The sequence below is a fragment of the Meles meles genome, chromosome 2 (genome assembly GCF_922984935.1).
Source record: "Meles meles chromosome 2, mMelMel3.1 paternal haplotype, whole genome shotgun sequence".
Lineage (NCBI taxonomy): Eukaryota > Metazoa > Chordata > Mammalia > Carnivora > Mustelidae > Meles > Meles meles.
In genome coordinates this window covers 64,974,895-64,992,824 of record NC_060067.1, presented here as the reverse complement: position 1 = coordinate 64,992,824, position 17,930 = coordinate 64,974,895, and the positions used below count along the sequence as shown (strand labels likewise).

Here is a 17,930-nt window from a genome sequence, read left to right as displayed (position 1 = left end):
CCAGTGGGCCCCTCCTCCACGCTCCCCTGCTCCATGTGCTTCGGTCTTTAAGGAGCTAATCACATGGGATAGTCCTAGGTTGGACTGAGCTGAGCTTCACTGGTCTGTGTTCTCAACAGTGTGTGACCAGGGCAAGGACAAGAATGGCCCAATTACAGGCAAGAATGCTGAGGTTTATTCTGGAAGGCCCCATAACTAGCCCAAGGACAGTGTCTTTGAACTTTCTGTGGTTAGGCGCGCCTGACAGCAGTGAGCAGGCCCATGACCACTAGGGGGCGCAAGAGGATAAGCACTGGGTGGCCACGCGCAGGGTGGGAAGGCTCTTCTCCGCGAGGGACCCAGACAGGGGATACTGGGGAGCAGGGCACCCGAACCCCCCAGGAGCCACCTCTGAGGTAGCACGATGAGGCATCCCAGCTCAGTACCGACAGCACAAGTCCGGGTTTATATTCAAAGGAAGACAGGAGTGGAGACAGGTGAGCATGGACAGAGAGATATCGGATGGAAGGCAGAGACCCTCCTTGCTCTCAGGGCGCCCAGGGCCAGAACTGGGCTCCACCCATCAGAGCTGCAGACCTTGGGTACAGTGTCCTCCTCGGACACTGAACATACAGAGCTGCAGTGAACATTAAGTTAAAACAACAGCCAGAACCTAGTAAGCGATCAGGAACACAAGCGCCGGTCATAATTATCTACAAGCCCCTGGCATGGCCCTTGACCTGGCTTTTTGTCAGACATCCCAGGAGAGTGATTCTTACAACCCCTGGGGCTCTTTTCTATTAGTTTGATTTTGATATTTAGTGATGTCATGTGAACATACAGGTCCAACTACCCAGACTAGAACGCTCAGATGCTGACCCAAGAACTTAACATCCTTCTGGAATTGATCAGATACGTAACATGAGATCCACAAGCTGTATTTTGGGGGGATATACAGGATGTGGACAGAGCACCTTTCTTCTGTGCAAATGCAGATTCCAGCCCTTTGCAGGCAATCCCATAAGGATTTGTTGTCTGTTTTGCCTGTGGCCCTGCGGCCTACAGGGTCTAATCACTAACACTCTGAGCACGTCCCATGGGCCAGGCTCTGTTCCAAAGGCCTTGCATATCGTTCGCTCTCTAATATTCTCAGAACAGGTGCTCTTCTGATCTCCACTTACAGATGATGAAACGAAGTCACAGAGAGATTAAGTAACCTGCCCCAAGTTCATCCAGCTAACAAGCAGCAAGACTGGTATGACCTCAGGTTTCTAGCTCAAGTCTGTAATACTGTTTCTGTAACAGAACATGGCCCACAAGTAGGTACTCATCAAATGCTGGCTAAGAGAAGGGCGTATTGATAACCTGGATAATTCTTTTCCTTCTTTCTATTTGGAAGTTACTGGCTAATATTCGGGTCAAAGTCAGCTAAGGAGACTTTTTTTTTTTTCCTGCATCAATATCCTGCTGACAGAATAATAAACAAAAAGAAAAAAAGAAGAAAAAATAGTCCTTCTCTTTTGATAAGCAGTAATATCAGCAGCCTTATCAAGTTAAAATCCAATTCACAGGGGTGTGTATGACAAATCCGGAAGCTTGTTGCCAGGGTTCAGCGATGTCATTAGACAGCCTGGGAATCCTAGGTGGGTCACTTAGCTGGCTCCCTGCTCATTGGGAAGAAAATATCTGCCATGCCTACCTTCTAGCAGTGCTGGGGAGGGAAAGGAGATTGTATGCATACATGAGGAGCAAAAACATCACATTCTGAAACAGCTGTTTTACCCCGGGAGTTTGTTAAAATGCATATCCTGAGACTGGCCGGGGGCGGGGGCAGTGGTGCCTGCATTTTTAAAAAGCCCCCGACACATGAAAAAATGTTTATCATCACTAGCCATCAGGGAGATTCAAATTAAAACCACATTGAGATACCACCTGACACCAGTTAGAATGGCCAAAATTAGCAAGACAGGAAACAACGTGTGTTGGAGAGGATGTGGAGAAAGGGGAACCCTCTTACACTGTTGGTGGGAATGCAAGTTAGTGCAGCCACTTTGGAGAACAGTGTGGAGATTCCTGAAGAAATTAAGAATAGAGCTTCCCTATGACCCTGCAATTGCACTGCTGGGTATTTACCCCAAAGATACAGATGTAGTGAAAAGAAGGGCCATCTGTACCCCAATGTTTATTGCAGCAATGGCCACGGTCGCCAAACTGTGGAAAGAACCAAGATGCCCTTCAACGGATGAATGGATAAGGAAGATGTGGTCCATATACACAATGGAGTATTATGCCTCCATCAGAAAGGATGAATACCCAACTTTTGTAGCAACATGGACGGGACTGGAAGAAATTATGCTGAGCGAAATAAGTCAAGCAGAGAGAGTCAAGTATCATATGTTCTCACTTATTTGTGGAGCATAACAAATAACATGGAGGACATGGGGAGATGGAGAGGAGAAGGGAGTTGAGGGAAACTGGAAGGGGAGATGAACCATGAGAGACTATGGACTCTGAAAATCAACCAGAGGGTTTTGAAGGGGCGGGGGGTGGGAGGTTGAGGAACCAGGTGGTGGGTAATAGGGAGGGCACGTACTGCATGGAGCACTGGGTGTGATGCCAAAACAATGAACACTGTTATGCTGTAAATAAACAAAACAAACAAACAAAAAAAGCCCCCGGGTGTTGTTGGGGCCTCTGGTCTGTGGATCACACTCTGCTGGTTGTGGACCAATGCAGGGCCTGTCCCGTGAGACAGCAGGGCAAGGCCAAGACCATAGCTGAGAAACCCCACAGTGACTAGGGTGTTACGGGTCCCTGAGCACTTCCCAGAGCCCCGCCTGCAGAAACTCCTAGGACCACTCTTTTATAAATAGAGTAATTGAAATTCAGCGGGGTTAACTAACTGGTTCAAGATGACACAGCCTCAAGTGGCTGAGCCTAGGTTCAAAGTCAGGTTTGTGGGTTCCTCTCTATAGTGGATTGTATCTCCAAATATGTATCAGAATTGTTTGCGGAGCTTAAGACCAGCAACACCAAGGCTTCACTGCAGACCAATCAGATTGGATCTCTGGGCATGAGGTCTGGGCAGAGGCATTTTTTGAAATCTCCTCGGGTGATTAATGGAGCTGTCGGAAGAGCAAAGAAAGCTCGATCCACACAAGTGGGCATCAACTATGACTACTCACTGTGGACTATTCACTGAGATCAGGTGTGATCTCACCTAGATCTCTAAAAACCCCAGACTCATTAAGTCAGAGTCCCTGGCGGTGGGGTGCCATCTGGGATGCCAGCATCAATACTTTTAAAGCTCCCCAGATAATCTCAGTGTGCAGCCAGCACTGAGATCTAGTGCTCTCCACTTAATGAATGTGAGGGTGGATGTGTAGATGGATGGATGGGATAATGGGTGGATGGATGGATGGAAGGAAAGATGGATGGACAGATGAGTGAATGGATGGATGGATAGATGAATGAATGGCTAGATGGATGGATGGGTGGTCAGATGTATGGATGAATGGATGGAAAGGTAGATGGATGGATGGATGGATGATGGATGGACAGATGGAAGAATGATGGATAGATGGATGAATGGTTGGATGGATAGATGAATTAATGGGTAGAGTGATGGATGGATGGACAGATGGATGGATGAATAAATGGAAAGATAGATGGATAGATGGATGAATGGATGGATTAATGGAGGATGGATGGATTCACTGCTATTCTCTGGGCTCTACACCCCCATCTACAATTTAAATGTGTTTGACTTGATCTCTATGGTGCATCAAGCTTCTGGATTCCACATCCCCAGTGTGGGTGTCTTCAGGTTCCCTCTCCTACCCCTTCAGCATACCAGAGCCTGCAGATCCTGAGAATCACGCAGTAACCCTTCGGCTGCAATCATTCTTTCCGTGAGCGTCATCATGAGCTGTCGGGCTTTGGAGCTCGAACACTTAAATTGGTCCATAAGAAAGTGCTGGATGTTTTCCATCTGTTTCCAGAAAGCTTCCATCTGTGAAATGAGAATGAAAAGCAAGAGGTGGGTGTAGAAAACTTATTTAAGAAAGTACTAAAACCAGACTGTTCATGCTTGAGAATTACAATTCATTCCTTATCACACACTGAGATTCTAAACACTTCTGCAATTGGGAGCAAGTTTATCTCGGCAATAATCGAATTCTATAGAGAGATTCCTTCTTGGTGTATTGTAGGTGCCAGTCAGTTTCAAGGTGGCTTTTCAGCAAACACAAATGCTCTGCTGATAAGGAAGGCAGGCACAATGAGATCGCCCAGTAAACAGCTTAAAGACTCTTAAACAGGCCATGATTGCTGCCTGGGGAGTGTGTGAAATTCACCAGTGTGCTCCTGGAAGCTTCCATATCTCCAAAAGGGATTAACCATGTTCTGGAAATAAAAGTACAAAAGGCATTTACATTTCACTTATTGCCCTAACAGTACAAAAGAGCAATAGGGCAAAGACGGTGCTGACCATGAAAACCTTCTGCTTTGAAACTGTTTTCCTCTCCCCCAATCTCATCAGAAGGAGAGGTGGTAATCACCGAGTGGCTGAGAATGTCGGGGCTCAAGCAGCCTCCCAGAGCTCCAAGAACCGGGATACCAGCAGTCATAACCCCCTCCCTTTACGGCACGCAGGGTGGCACGTAGGTGCTAGGCTCTAGGCCTCATGCATTTTGTGGGTCCAGGTAAAATATCTACTGGCTGGCTGTGGGAATGGGTTCAGAAAGTTGGGTCACTGGTCAAAGGTCACAGAGCTGGGAGGCAGGGGCAGAGTTGGTGCAGGCCCACGGAACATGGTGGTTTTTTCCCACCATGGCTCAGCCTCTCTGACTCGAATTCATCTAGGCACATCTTGCTGCGCAGGGCATGGGAGGGGTCAGGGCTGAGAAGCACCAGAAGCCTGCCCTGATCTTGGGCCACCGATGGAAAGGCAGAGACAAATGCAACCCAAACACCTAGCCACTCTGACCAGCCACCTCCAGGGGGCAGCGCATAGCGGAGAGGAAGCCCATACTGGAGTGGGCAGGCCCCTTGTGCCCCCAGGAAACTATGTGTCCCAGCCATCACACCTCTGGCCTCCCTCCTGCTCCCAGTCCCCCACTGGATAGGCTCTTTCCAGACTATTCTAAAAGGACGTGACTATCACCTGCAACACCCCGCCCACCTCCAAACAGAGTTGGATGTCCAGCCAGCGCAGCTGCTTCTCCTCTGGCCCCAGAGATCCCGGATACCCACCCTATTTTTAGAAACTCTTGATTCCCTTGGTGTCTGTAACGTGATTTTCTCCCGGTCCCTCAGAGTCCATATTCTGCCTTCCTGTCTCAATTCTCCTTGTCTCCTCCTCTTAAATGCCTGGTAGGATCCCAAACTGGGCACCAGGCACCCCTCCCTACCCTTTCCCTACACACCGTAGGCCCGGGCATCTCCACTGCTGGAGGTCACCACACGTCTGAGAATCCTGGGCATACCACGAATCATCTGCTTGAAATACGCAGACACGGACAGGCGGGTCCACTGCTTTGTGGAGCCTGTGGACCCGGGAATCCAGGCTGAGCACCATCCCTCTGCCACTCATGCCAGGAACATCCTTGCTCTCCTTGTCCTCTAATCCAAGCTTAGTGGAGACTCTCCAACCTCAGGCATCTCCAGTTCAAGATGGCAAGCCAGGACTCACTCGAGGGGGCAAGCCGGCTCCCCTCCCAACTTGCTTCTCATTCTGGGATCCTTATTTCCATAGAATTGATCCTTTACACTCTCCTCTTTTCTAAACCTCATTATCTGCTACCCTATCAGCTCTCCCACCTTTTCTTACCCTTCTCTTTTTGCAGCTGCCTTCATGAAATTTTCCTATTGACCTAGCCCCAGAGCGCATACCTATCTTCCACTGACCTGCTTGAGTGGTCCTTCTAAGACAGAAACAGATCCAGCTGCCCTCTGCTGTCAAACTGCAGTGACTCCCACCTCCTTGGCATGAGATGAAAACCCCCAGGCCAGATTTCTGGCTTTCTCTGGCTCTGCTTGCTCCTCAGTCCACCCTCGCTGCCTGCATTGCCTATCCATTGGCCAGCATCCACCCACATTTTTCCCAAAGGCCTCTCGATGGGTCTTTCCTTCCATGAAGACTTCCCTAACTCTAGGATAAAATGGATTCCTCTCTCCACTTTGCCTCCGCCTTCTGGTGTTCTCATCTATCATAACACTCATAAGCTATAAAGTCCGCATCTGCTCACCTTTTGGTCCCTGTACTAGGCTAGCCTGTGCATCTCTCTGACAAGGCCAGGTCCAAGGCCATTCTGAATCCCAGTGTGCAGCACAGTGCTTGGGTGTCAAAGAAAAAAAAAAAAAACACCATTTGTTTTATACCTAACATAGGAACAGGGGGTACTGGAATGGAAATGCAAAAAGGGATATTTGAAGGAAGCCACTCTCTCTGGAATTTAAAGCAGGCTTTTATGAGTGATGTCTGGGGTTGGAGAAGTTAGCCGCTAGCATCTGCTCTGATCCACAGGGCAGGAATGACATACAGGGTTAGAGCAATCTTTGCTTTGAATGACAAAAATATCAATCTAAAATGTAAGCAAGGGGGCTTCATTAAAAAAAAAACAACTCTAAATCTTGGCCCCTTATTTTACCTTCTCCATCGCTTACTTTCTGAAACTAGATCCCTGGCTTTGGGGTAGAACACATCAGGGATTTCAAGTCTTAAACATGCTTCTAGGTGCCATCTCTTTAATCTCGCTAATTTAACTGCCTCAGAAACCAAGGTTCTTAAAAGGAAAAAGAAAAGACAAATCCATCACATACATTATCTATTAGCTGCTCAGCGTATTCTCGCTCCTTCTTTTCCACATCTGCCAGAGTGATGTACTCAGAATCACCAGCCCCCAACATTTCCGTGTTTGACAGTTTGACCTGAAGTCCCTTTTCTAATTCCTCCAAGTCCTGGGGAAAACAGAAAAAGGGAAAAAAAATGCAAATAAGCAAAGGAAAAAATCTAATATATCTTAAATTCCAAAAAAGAAAGGCTTTTATCTTCCAGCACAAAATATTTCTTAACCATCAATAGCTGATCTAGGTATCGTCCTACTTAAGGTTTGATGATAGAAATCTCTTTTGCTCATTAGACATAGACTCTCAAGAATACTAGATTCTTTTCTTCTATATTGCTCCCTCCCTCCCTTAAAAAAATTGAATATACTTTTTAAAATGATGAATTAGTACCTTACATTTCTTACGAAGTCCTGGAAAAACGGGGGTTGCAAGGGAATACTTCTTCCCCACACCTCTGGCTTCCACAGGGAAGGATTACTCACTACACCCCAGGGAAGGCGGGACACGATGTGATTGGTGGGTTCAACAGCAGGAAGTGGCCCCCTTAACTTGTCCGGCCTCTTCCTCTTTGGCATGGATCCTCCATGGGGAGGCCATGACGGTGGTGTGGCGTCGGCCTGGAGTGTGCGGATAGTGAGGGCTTGCTGCGGATGTGGCCAGCGTGGTCAGCAGCGAGGTAGGCAGTCTGGCGAACCCTGGGCTTCAGAGCACGCAAGCCGGCCTCTCTGTAAAGAGGCCGACTTTGTCCGCGTGGGCGCGGCTGGGCCCCTTCCGGAGGTCGGGGCCCATCAGACTGGCTCTCCGTCAGCAGCAGGAGCCGCTGCGGTGACCATCGTGCTCTGTGGTGCGCGCCGCGGCGCCAGATCCGGGGTCTGCGGCCTGCAAAGCCCTTGCTCTGCCCTAGAACCCTGCTTCGCTATGCCGCGCGGACACCGTGCGTCACCGCGGTGGTCGTTGTTGGTGCGCCGGGGGTCACGAGACTGGGTGCACCTTCGTCTCCCCGGCTGCAAACAAACCGCCGACGGCCGCCCACGGGCCGCCGCGGGGATGGAATGCAACCGCGTGTGCCTGGCCTGAGGGGACCAGCCCGGCAGGGGCGGCCCCCGGGATGGGGGTGGTCATGGTGACGAGGCACGGCCTCCTTTCGGGGGGGGGGGGGGCGGTGACTCTTCCCTCCGCCCGGACCCAGAGGAAGGGGGAGAAAATGCCCTCGGCGTCCCCCTCCTCTCGTGCGGTGGTGACTGGGAAACGGCGCTGCTGATGACCGGGACGAGGAAGACGGCTGTCGGGTGGTCACGAGGATGGGGGCAGCCATCACGACGCAGGGGCTGACTCTTACTCGGCCAGGTGCCCCCTACACACTTGTCCTGGCCCTTCCGTGATCCCGCAGGACGGGAGTCACGACCCCGGGGCCCAGGAGGGACCTGGGATTCCGAGAGTTTGCGAAAGAACGAATCAGGGTATCAGCCGTCACCAGTTAGACTCCAAGACCGACTGGTGTCACTGCCCCTAAAGCAATGTAAACTGCATGTGAAAGACGGACAGGGCAGAATGCCCCCTAGTATAAACAGTTCAAACCAACAAATCAGCTAGGTAGTTAAAACACCCAACCTAGGCGCGCCTGGCTGGCACCGTCAGTTGGGTGTCCGGCTCTTGATTTTGGCTGAGGTCATGGTCTCATGGTTGTGGGATGGAGCCTGCTGCTCCCTCTGCCCTCCCTGCCTGCTTGGGGGGCACGGGCTCGCTCGCTCTCTCTCAAATCGATCAATAAAAACTTAGGAACAGCAAACCTAGGAGTGCCTGGTTGGTCCAGCCGGGTGGGTGTCTTACTCTTGATTTCAGCTCAGATCATGATCTCACCGGCCTGGGATCGAGCCCTGCATCAGGCTCTGTGCTCAGCATGGAGTCTGCTTGGGATTCTCTCTCTCTCCCTCTCCCACTGCCCCTTCCCCTGCTCTCTCTCTCAAATCTTTTTTAAAATAATTTTATTTTTAAATTAACATATAATGTATTATTAGCCGCAGGGGTACAGGTCTGTGAATCACCGGTTTACACACTTCACAGCACTCACCATAGCACATACCCTCCCCAATGTCCATAACCTCCTTCCCCTCTCCCAACCCCACCTCCCCCCAGCAACCCCCAGTTTGTTTTGTGAGATTAAGAAGGTCTTATGGTTTGTCTCCCTCCCGATCCCATCTTGTATCCTTTCAAATAAATAAATCTTAAAAAGTAAGTAAATAAAAATACCAGCCTTGTGCAGAAGGTGACAGTAACAGTGGCTGAGTAGCAGGTATAACCAACATTCTTCTCGTTTTCCTGCTTTCAGTATTTTTCCAAATTTTAATAATAACTATGGTCATTTTTATATTTGTACACATATTTTTACATAATTGCATTGGGTTGAAAAGCACATATTGTAAGAAATTATTTTTACACATGAAAACAAAAAATAATTTCCTACAATATGTTTTATATATATTTTAATCAACTATTTTTTTATTAAAGATTTTTATTTATTTGACAGAGAGAGAGAGGCAGCAAGAGAGGGAACACAAACAGGGGGAATGGGAGAGGGAGAAGCAGGCTTCCCGCTGAGCAGGGAGCCCGGGGCTGGATCCCAAGATCCAGAGATCATGACCTGACCTGAAGGCAGACGCTTAAGGACTGAGTCACCCAGGCACCCCTATAATCAACTATTTTTAAGTAACTTTGAAATATAGGTTGAAGACTTACTTACATTTTCTTGCTTTGAAAGAATCCTCTGGTATAATTCATCATCAGACTTCTTTTTAGGCAGAAGATCAAGGAGGCACATTTTTAAAATCTGAATAAACATCTTATTGTCAAGAAGGGAAACATAACCAAGAGAAAGGCTTAGAAATGATATCGCCCTTTCCATCCCTCCCTCTCTCCCCTTCTTCTTTCTCTGTCTCTTCACACACACATCCTTTTTGTTGGAGGGGAAATACCTCAGGTTATAAATCATGACAATAGCCTATAATGGGCTGTATTTTCATGAAGAAGGATTAGAGAGACACTTGTTTGGAATTTTGAAGTATACGGTCTCCCCCACCCCCCCGCCTCCCGTCACAATGGATGGAGGTGTCCTCTACACCAGAGAGAGTCCTCCCACAAGCGGGGACACCCAGGAATGTCCAAGCCTGCTGTCCCCACACCTGCCGTTCACCTCCATAGGACATCTGGGTGTTTCCAGTTTGGGGCGATTGTGAATAAAACTGGTAAGAACATTCACATACGGGTTTCTGTGTAAACATAAGATTCTCTGGGGTTAAGTTCACCAGAGTGCAGTTGTGGGGTTTTCTGAGAAACTGCCTGTCCTTTGGTGTGGCGCTCTGCATTCCTGCCAGCAATGCATGCGGGACCCAGTTTCTTCCCATCGTCACTTGCATTTCGTGTTGCCACCATTTGTTATTTTAGCCGTTCTGGTAGGTGGGTCGTTATAGCTTGTTGTTGTTGTTGTTGTTGTTTTTAATATATATTGTTTACTTCTCGTTACTCAAGATATCCTTCCGTAATGGCTAATGCTGTCCAGTGTCTTTTATCTCATTTTGTGTGTGTGTGTTTACCTACCAGCTGTAGATCCTTTTTGGTGAAATGTCTGTTCACAGCTTTTGCCCTTTATCTAATGGGATTGTTTGCTTCTGGGGAGGTTTGAGCGTTCTTTACATGTTCTAGGTTCTAGGTGCGAGTCCTCTGTTGAAACATGGTTTGTGAATACTTCTCTTCTCCCCATCCTCTTGGATGGGGTCTTCTACAGAAAAAAAATTTATCTTTTTTTTTTTTTAAACAATATCTGCTTTTCTAGATCCTGAAGATTTTCTCCTCCATTTTTTCCTAGAAGATGGGTAGTCTCGCATTTTTACTTTTAAGCCCATGATGCATTTTGAGTTCATTTGTGCACGAGATGGAGGTTTGCTGTGAGTCTGTCTGTGTCTGCTTTGGACTGCTGATTGTTGCGGTATCATGTCCTGAGAAGCGTGTCACTCTTCCGTGGAACTGCTTTGCTCGGTTTTCAGAGGTGAGATGTATTTGTGTGGTGACGCAATTTAGTACAAGGCTTAGCAAATGTTTTCCTGCAGAGGGCCACATGGTAAACGTTCCTGGCTTTGCAGGCCAACCTGTCATTTTTGCAACCATCCGATTTTGCTGTAGAACATCAAGGCAGCCACGGTCAAGAGCAGGCATGGCTGGACTGGCCCACAGGCCACAGTTTGCAACCCTTGTTTAAAGGTTTGTTGAACACTGTGCTATGCCAGGCTAATATATGTATTATCTCATTTGGTTTTTAGAGCATGCAGGACATTGGTACAATCTTCTCCATTTTACAGACAAAGAACTCTTCGGCTAAGAAATCTGGATAACTGCCTTCATGTCACAAGGGATAGCCGTGAGGGGCAGAACCTAGAACTTTCCCCTAATCTTCCTTAGGCTTGCCAGTGTTAACAAGCTCTAGAAACACAATGTCATGTTGGCTTTCTAGCCATTGTAGTCGAGGCCACATAAGGTGATGTTCTTTTCTCAACATGTTGGTCTAAATCCATTTTTGTTTGACTCCAGACTGAATGGGTGATGTGTACAGGTCTCATCTCATTCCTTTCAATTAGTAATTTTTTAATAATATTTGCTTTTATCTTTTATTTATTACTATTATTATTTTTTATTATCATGTCCAATTAGCCAGCATATAGTACATCAATAGTTTTTGATATAGTGTTCAACGATTCATAGTTGTGTGTAACACACAGTGCTTATCACAACACATGCCCTCTTTAATGTCCATCACCTGATTACCTCATCTCCCCATCCCCCTCCCTTCAGCAAAACTTCAGTTGGCTTCCTGGAGTCCAGAGTCTCTTATGGTTTGTCTCCCTCTCTGATTTCTTCTCATTCAGTTTTCCCTCCCTTCGCCTGTGGCCCTCTGCGCTATTCCTTATGTTCCACATATGAGCAACACCATATGGTAACTGTCGTTCTCTGCTTCGCTTATTTCACGCAATATGATCCCCTCCAGTTCCATCCATGTCAATGGAAGGAGCTGAGATGTCCTTCGATAGACAAATGGATAAAGAAGATGTGGTCCTCATATATGGTGGAATATTACGCAGTCATCAGAAGCGATGAATACCTACCATTTACATCAATCGATAAATGTTTTCTTTTGGAAAAATTGCAGACTTAGAGGAAAGTGCCAAACCAATACAGAGTCCCTGTGTTCTGTCAGCTGGGCGGCATGTGATACCACTGTGGTACAATACCAAACTCCATCCTGACACTGACATTGGTCCGACTGTTTCCTACAGACCTCACCCCATTTCCACTCACTGTCACATGTATTGGGGTGTGTGTGTGTGTGTGTGTGTGTGTGTGTGTGTGTGTCTATGCAACTTTACCCCAAGTACAGATTCATGCAGTCACTGCCACAATCAAGACAGAGAATGTTCCAGCACCAGAAGAAGCCCCTAGGCAGAATGATCCCTCTGTTGGCAACCCCCGAATGCACACAGCCCCTAACCTAGGCTATTCTCTCTGCCATTCTGCTTTTACTGGCATCAAAGTCAGCTTCTGTCCACCTCCTGACAAGCCGAGTGCTGGTTCCTCTGCCAAGGGCCACCAGGGAGCTCTGAGCTCCTAGCCTGAATGACCATCACCTCTGCTCTGGGTCACTTTTTTTTTTTTTAACTTTTTTAGTAACACAGCGTGGACACAAAGTATGCGGGCAGTCTCAGCTGCACAACACAGTGACCCCCCAGCTTCTGTCTGAGTCACTTCTGAACTGACTTGTGCAGATGGATCTCTCCCAGAGAAATGGCACTTGAGGCCTTCGCAAGGACTGGCGTGTTTCCCCAGGTCCCGCTCACAACGAAGATGCGTTCCGCAGGGAGGGAAACACCACACATGGACAGAGGTCCCCCACGGCGGTGCCGGCACCTGCGGCACATTTCTGTGCAGCGCCTACTCTGTGCAGGCCCACAGACCTTGCGCTCAGACCTCATTTGGGTTCTGTGTCTATTATTCACCAGCTGTGTGACCGGGGGCGACTGAGCCAACCTCTCAGAGTCTCAGGTTCCTCGCAAGCGAAAAACAACAGTAAGGGTTCCTTGAGCTCAGACATTTAGAGGGCTTCCTTAGTCTCACAGAGTCTGCGTGCCTCACAAGGGGGACTGTGATATCTGGTCACACAGCCTGGCCGAGCTCTGTCTACAGAGACCCTTCAGAGCTAGACAGCTTCAGTTCCTAGTAATTCCATGGGGGTAAGAGTTGGAGAACATTATACCTTTTCTAAAGTGGCCCAGAAAGGGGAAATAACTTACCCAATGTCACACAGCTCATCTGTGTGGGAGGGTGGACCAGAACCCAAGTCTCTGACTCCTCGTCCTTCCCCAGCTTCCAGCAGACGTGTGTCCCTCCAGGGAAGCCTGGCCATCAGCCTCACACTCACTCAATGCCCCCCCTTCCCCTTCCAGCACTGTACAGCTTGCTACTAGCTACTGTTGGCTGGGGAGCACCTGTGCGGTTCCCCGCCATCTCCCCCTGGAGAGCGGGCCCCATACAGTTGGGGGCTGTCCCTGGTTCCATGCCAGGCCGGGAAGAAAGGCTGCCCACAGAGAAAATGCGCAGATGAGTGATGGTGACTGCTTCCCCGCGGGCATCTGCTGGCTGCTGCGAGGGTGAGGCGGCCAGTACTGTATCCCTCGCCAGCTGGGTGGCGCTCTGAGCACAGATACCATCAGCCCTCCAAGGAGCACAGAGCCTTTGAGAAGCCTGCCAGGGCCACCTGCCTGCTGGCCAGATGGGATGCTGTGAATGAGACCAGGCCACAGGCATGGGAGGGCCAGGGCTCTGCAGGATGGTGGGGCTGCCAGAACAGGGTCTATTTCCGGAGTCCTGGTAGGATTTCTGGTTTCCAGGACAGGCCCCTGTTTACAAGGCCCATTCTCTCTCACAAGGCCCCAATTTCTTTCTACTGCATCTGAAACTTGATGTTTATATTTTTCCAGTGTATGGCGAGGCACCCCGTGGGCATGTCTGTCTGGGTCTCTGTCACTCTCTCCGTCGACCCCTCTCCGTTTCTCTTTCCAACAGGCCTCCCTGCTGTAGGTCGCATCCCTCATTCGAGAATCCAGGAGAAATAATTCCTCTTTCGCAGCTCTGTGGCCTCGAGGCCTGGCCAGCTCCACTGAGGTTCCACAGCTACAGGGTAGGAGGTGGCATCCGTCTGTCTGGCTTCCTCGCTGCGTGGGCCCAGAGTTGGTTCACTCGGAGCCCGTGTGCGTCCAGCAGAGACCAGTCGTGTTCTGCTGCTGTCTGTGGCTCCGTAATTTCTTGTCTGTAATGTGGAATGATAACGGCACCCACCCCTCTAGGCTGTGCTGAGGTTCAAGGCTAACCGTCTGTATGACATGCTCAGGGCCCAGTACGTAGTGAGCAGTCACCAAAGTCAGCGCTCCTAAATATTGTTGTCACTGTTATCATTCCTTCAGAAATGCTGGCGAGGGTGCGGAGAAAGGGGGATCCCTCTCACACTGCTGGTGAGAGTGCAAGCTGGTTCAGCCACTCGGGAAGGCAGTATGGAGGTTCCTCAAGATGTTAGAAATAGAACTACGCTACAACCCAGCAATCACACTACTGGGTATTTACCCCAGAAGATACAAAGGTAGTGATTCGAAGGGGCACGTGCACCCCAATGTTTATAGCAGCAATGTCCACAATAGCCAAACTATGGAAAGAGCCTTGATATCCATCAACAGAGGAATGGATAAAGAAGATGTGGTCCATATATACAATGGAATATTACTCAGCCATCAGAAAGGATGAAATCTTACATTTATATTGACCTGGTTGGAACTGGAGGGTATTATGCTAAGCGAAAGAAGTCCACCAGAGAAAGACAAATACCATAAGACCTTGCTCATATGTGGAATTGAAGAAACAAAACAGATAAACATAGGGGAAGGGAAGGGAAAATAAAATAGGATGAAAACAGAGATGGAGACAAACCATAATTGACTCTTAACTCTAGGGAACAAACTGAAGGTTGCTGGAGGGGAGGCAGATGGGGGGATGGAGTAACGGGGATGGGCATTAAGGCAGTCCTGTGATGTGATGAGCACTGGGTGTTGTATGTAACTGATGGATCCCTGACCTCTACTTCTGAAACTAATAATCCACCATATGTTAATTAAATTGAATTTAAATTAAAAAATAAAAAATGCTGCCCTTTTCTAACACCTTTTACCTGTTCTCACCAGTAGGGGACCCGTGGGAGGAGGCTGTCATCTGTCTGCCCCGCCCCACAGCTCCCAGTAAAGGAGAGCCTGTGCCCCATCAGCAGGCACAAATGGCTTCTGTCCCTTCCTGTCACGGTGGCGCCACTGTCCCCAGCACCCATCCCCAGAGGGCACACAGGACTCCCTGCCTGCTGGGAGAGGGAGAGCAGTCCCAGCCTGCACCTACCACGTGCTTCTCCCGCCTCAGAGCCGTGTCCAGATGCAGCAGATCTTTTAGGTGAAGGTTATGGATACACAGGTCAAGATCCACACTGGAAAGTGGAAAGGAAACAGAAAGCCACCGAGAGTGTTTGGGATGGGGAGTCGGGGTTCCAGGGAGTTAGCATATCCCAGCTCTGTACAAGGCTTGGAGCACCCTGACTCCAGATTTTAAGTGCTGCCCAACTCAGAGATGCTTAACAGCAGTCCCAGGTTTACACGAAGGAATCAAGGGAACTATTTGAAACTCAGCTGTGACCAGAAGGGAAGCAGCTGCCTGAGATATGGAGAGGAGGCAGCAAGAGTCAGAGGTGGGAGAAAAGAGGGTATTATACCCCTTCCTCGATCAAAATGCCTGTCACGTGTCCCCCTCCTCTGCCCCTGCAGGCAGATGTTCTCATGCCCATTTCACAGACGGGGAAATGGACTGAGAAAGTCAAGTAGTGGTCACACGGTCACAGGGCAGGTAAGTGGCAGGGCAGATTGGACCATCTGTCCGATGTGGGCAAATGCACTTTGAATGGCCACCGCTCCCCCGACCCTCCCCACTCTTTGCCATTCTGCTTTTACTGGCATCAAAGGCAGCTTCTGTCCACCTCCTGACAAGCCGAGTGCTGGTTCCTCAGTCAAGGGCCACCAGGGAGCTCTGAGCTCCTAGCTTGAATGACCATCACATCTGCAGGGAGGCCTGTTTACTTTGTTAGTGACACAGCGTGGACACAAAGTATGCGGGCAGTTTCAGCTGCACAACACAGTGACCCCCCTAGCTGCTGTCAGGCTGGGCCCAGAGCACGTCAGTGATTCAATGAGACCCCCAATGGGTCTCTCCCGGGGGCTCAGGTCTGGCTCTGTAACCCCCATGTTGGTCAACACCACACAGTAGCTGGGGAGCTCCAGCTCGGACACTGCAGAGCTGTGTGTGCATGGTTGACTTGCTTAACCTCTCTGGGCCTCTATTCCTAATACTGACAGCGACTGGGTCCATTGTTGGGCTTCCCCAAGCCTTCCTCTCCTTACCCCTCACAGATCAGCACCTCAGGGAAGCTGTTGGCCCGGACAAAGGTGCGGCTCAGGAACCTGTCATAGCTGGTGGTTGAGTGGATGCTGGACGAGGAGCTGCAGTCCTCCTTCTCGGCCTGGCTCAGGCTCCCCAGGCTGCTGGAGGGGGAAGCCTCCACAGGCTGGTTTGGCAAGATAGCCTGCTTTAAGTTTTCGTGCAGAGAAGGGTTGGAGGAACCGTCGGCCAGCGGCTGGGGCGGAGGGACAGAAAGCACAGTCAGTCTTGGGGACCTAGTGTGACTTTGCTTCAGTAATTCTACCAGTGGTGAAGGACGCTGGTCCCAGGAAGGCCAGGTGGGGGCAGACTGGGTGGGGAGGAGTAGACCATAGAGCTTTTGCCCCAGGGTCACACCCATGCCCCAGGGACCCACGTCATGGCTCTTGTCCCCTGCAGGCCAGACCCTCTACAACAGGCTCCTACCCCTTAGCTGTAAGTCTGGGTCTGTTCCCCGGTGGCCCACCTACACCCCACACTTGACTGCCAACCCTGACCTCCTCCACAGCAGTCCACCTGCCCCCCATCTCTCCCACCACTGGCTCAGATCCCTGGGGGTGCTCTGTCCGCGAGCCTGCTGACCACCCAGCTCTTTCCCACCTACACTGACCTGGGTGTCACCCTCCTGTCCCCAGTCCTTTGAGGCGGCTCCCCACTGCCCTTAAATGGGCCCAAAGCTGCTTATCAAGGAACTCAAGCCCCATGCAGTTCCCTGACCATGTCACCTTGACCACACAAGGTGATAGCATAGGGCCTGGCACAGCCGGAGGGCTCAACAGATGTCGGTCGCCATCTGTGTCCAGCCTGTCCTGCTGCTCCAGGATGTGGCTGCCCAAGCAGTCCCGAGCCAGCTGCCAGCTCTAAACCTCCCCTGTCATTTCATACTTCTGGGCCTGTCCAGACTCTGGTCCCCCTGCCTGAAACAGCCCTCACTCGCTGTCTGCTGGGCAGTAGCACCTCTCCCCCGGAGACCCAGACCCAGGGTTGTCCTCTCCAGCCCATGCGGGGTTCCGCAGGTCATTATGTCTTGCTTGGGCTCACCCACCATCCTACAAGCTCAGCCCAGACCACAAGGGCCTCCAGGGTGAAGATGATGCCATCCCGACCACTGGATAATCCCCAGTGCCTACCAGGAGACTGCCTGCTGGGGGTGTGGACGATGAATCACGCCCCTGCTCTGGGAGTTTTGTCCCTTCAACCACCCGCCAGATGGCTAAGTGCGGGGAGCGGTTCCCAATGTGTGTTCCTGGGAACAGTTGCAATTACTGCTCCCCATCAGAACAGTTCCGCAGAAAGCTTAATTTGGGAAAGTCTGTGTTGAGCAAGGTGAAGTCCTTGCTTTGATGCAATACTTTGCAGAGCCTGGCTCCGGCTGTCTTCAAAAGCAAATAATCATTGAAAAACAAACACTGAACGCTTGGATGTCAACGCGCCATGCTAAGCCCTATGTCTATTATCCCATTTGACCCTCAAGTAACTGGGGGAGGCAGGACGGCCCACCGCCCCCATTTCCAGATGAAGAAATGGAGGCAGAGTCA

General features: G+C 49.9%; 1 protein-coding gene across 4 annotated transcripts in view; it reads right to left on the bottom strand.

Annotated features, from left to right (window-relative positions):
• Positions 1–17,930, bottom strand: part of EVC (EvC ciliary complex subunit 1) — a 62,080-nt gene that overhangs the window by 31,204 nt on the left and 12,946 nt on the right. For all 4 annotated transcript variants that reach the window (XM_045997269.1, XM_045997270.1, XM_045997272.1 and 1 more), the window contains 5 exons: positions 16,356–16,588; positions 15,307–15,391; positions 9,569–9,667; positions 6,802–6,939; positions 3,833–3,991 (listed from right to left, as the gene is read on the bottom strand). In XM_045997269.1, the coding sequence (XP_045853225.1) occupies positions 3,833–3,991; positions 6,802–6,939; positions 9,569–9,667; positions 15,307–15,391; positions 16,356–16,588 (714 nt within the window). The remainder of the gene's footprint in view (positions 1–3,832; positions 3,992–6,801; positions 6,940–9,568; positions 9,668–15,306; positions 15,392–16,355; positions 16,589–17,930) is intronic.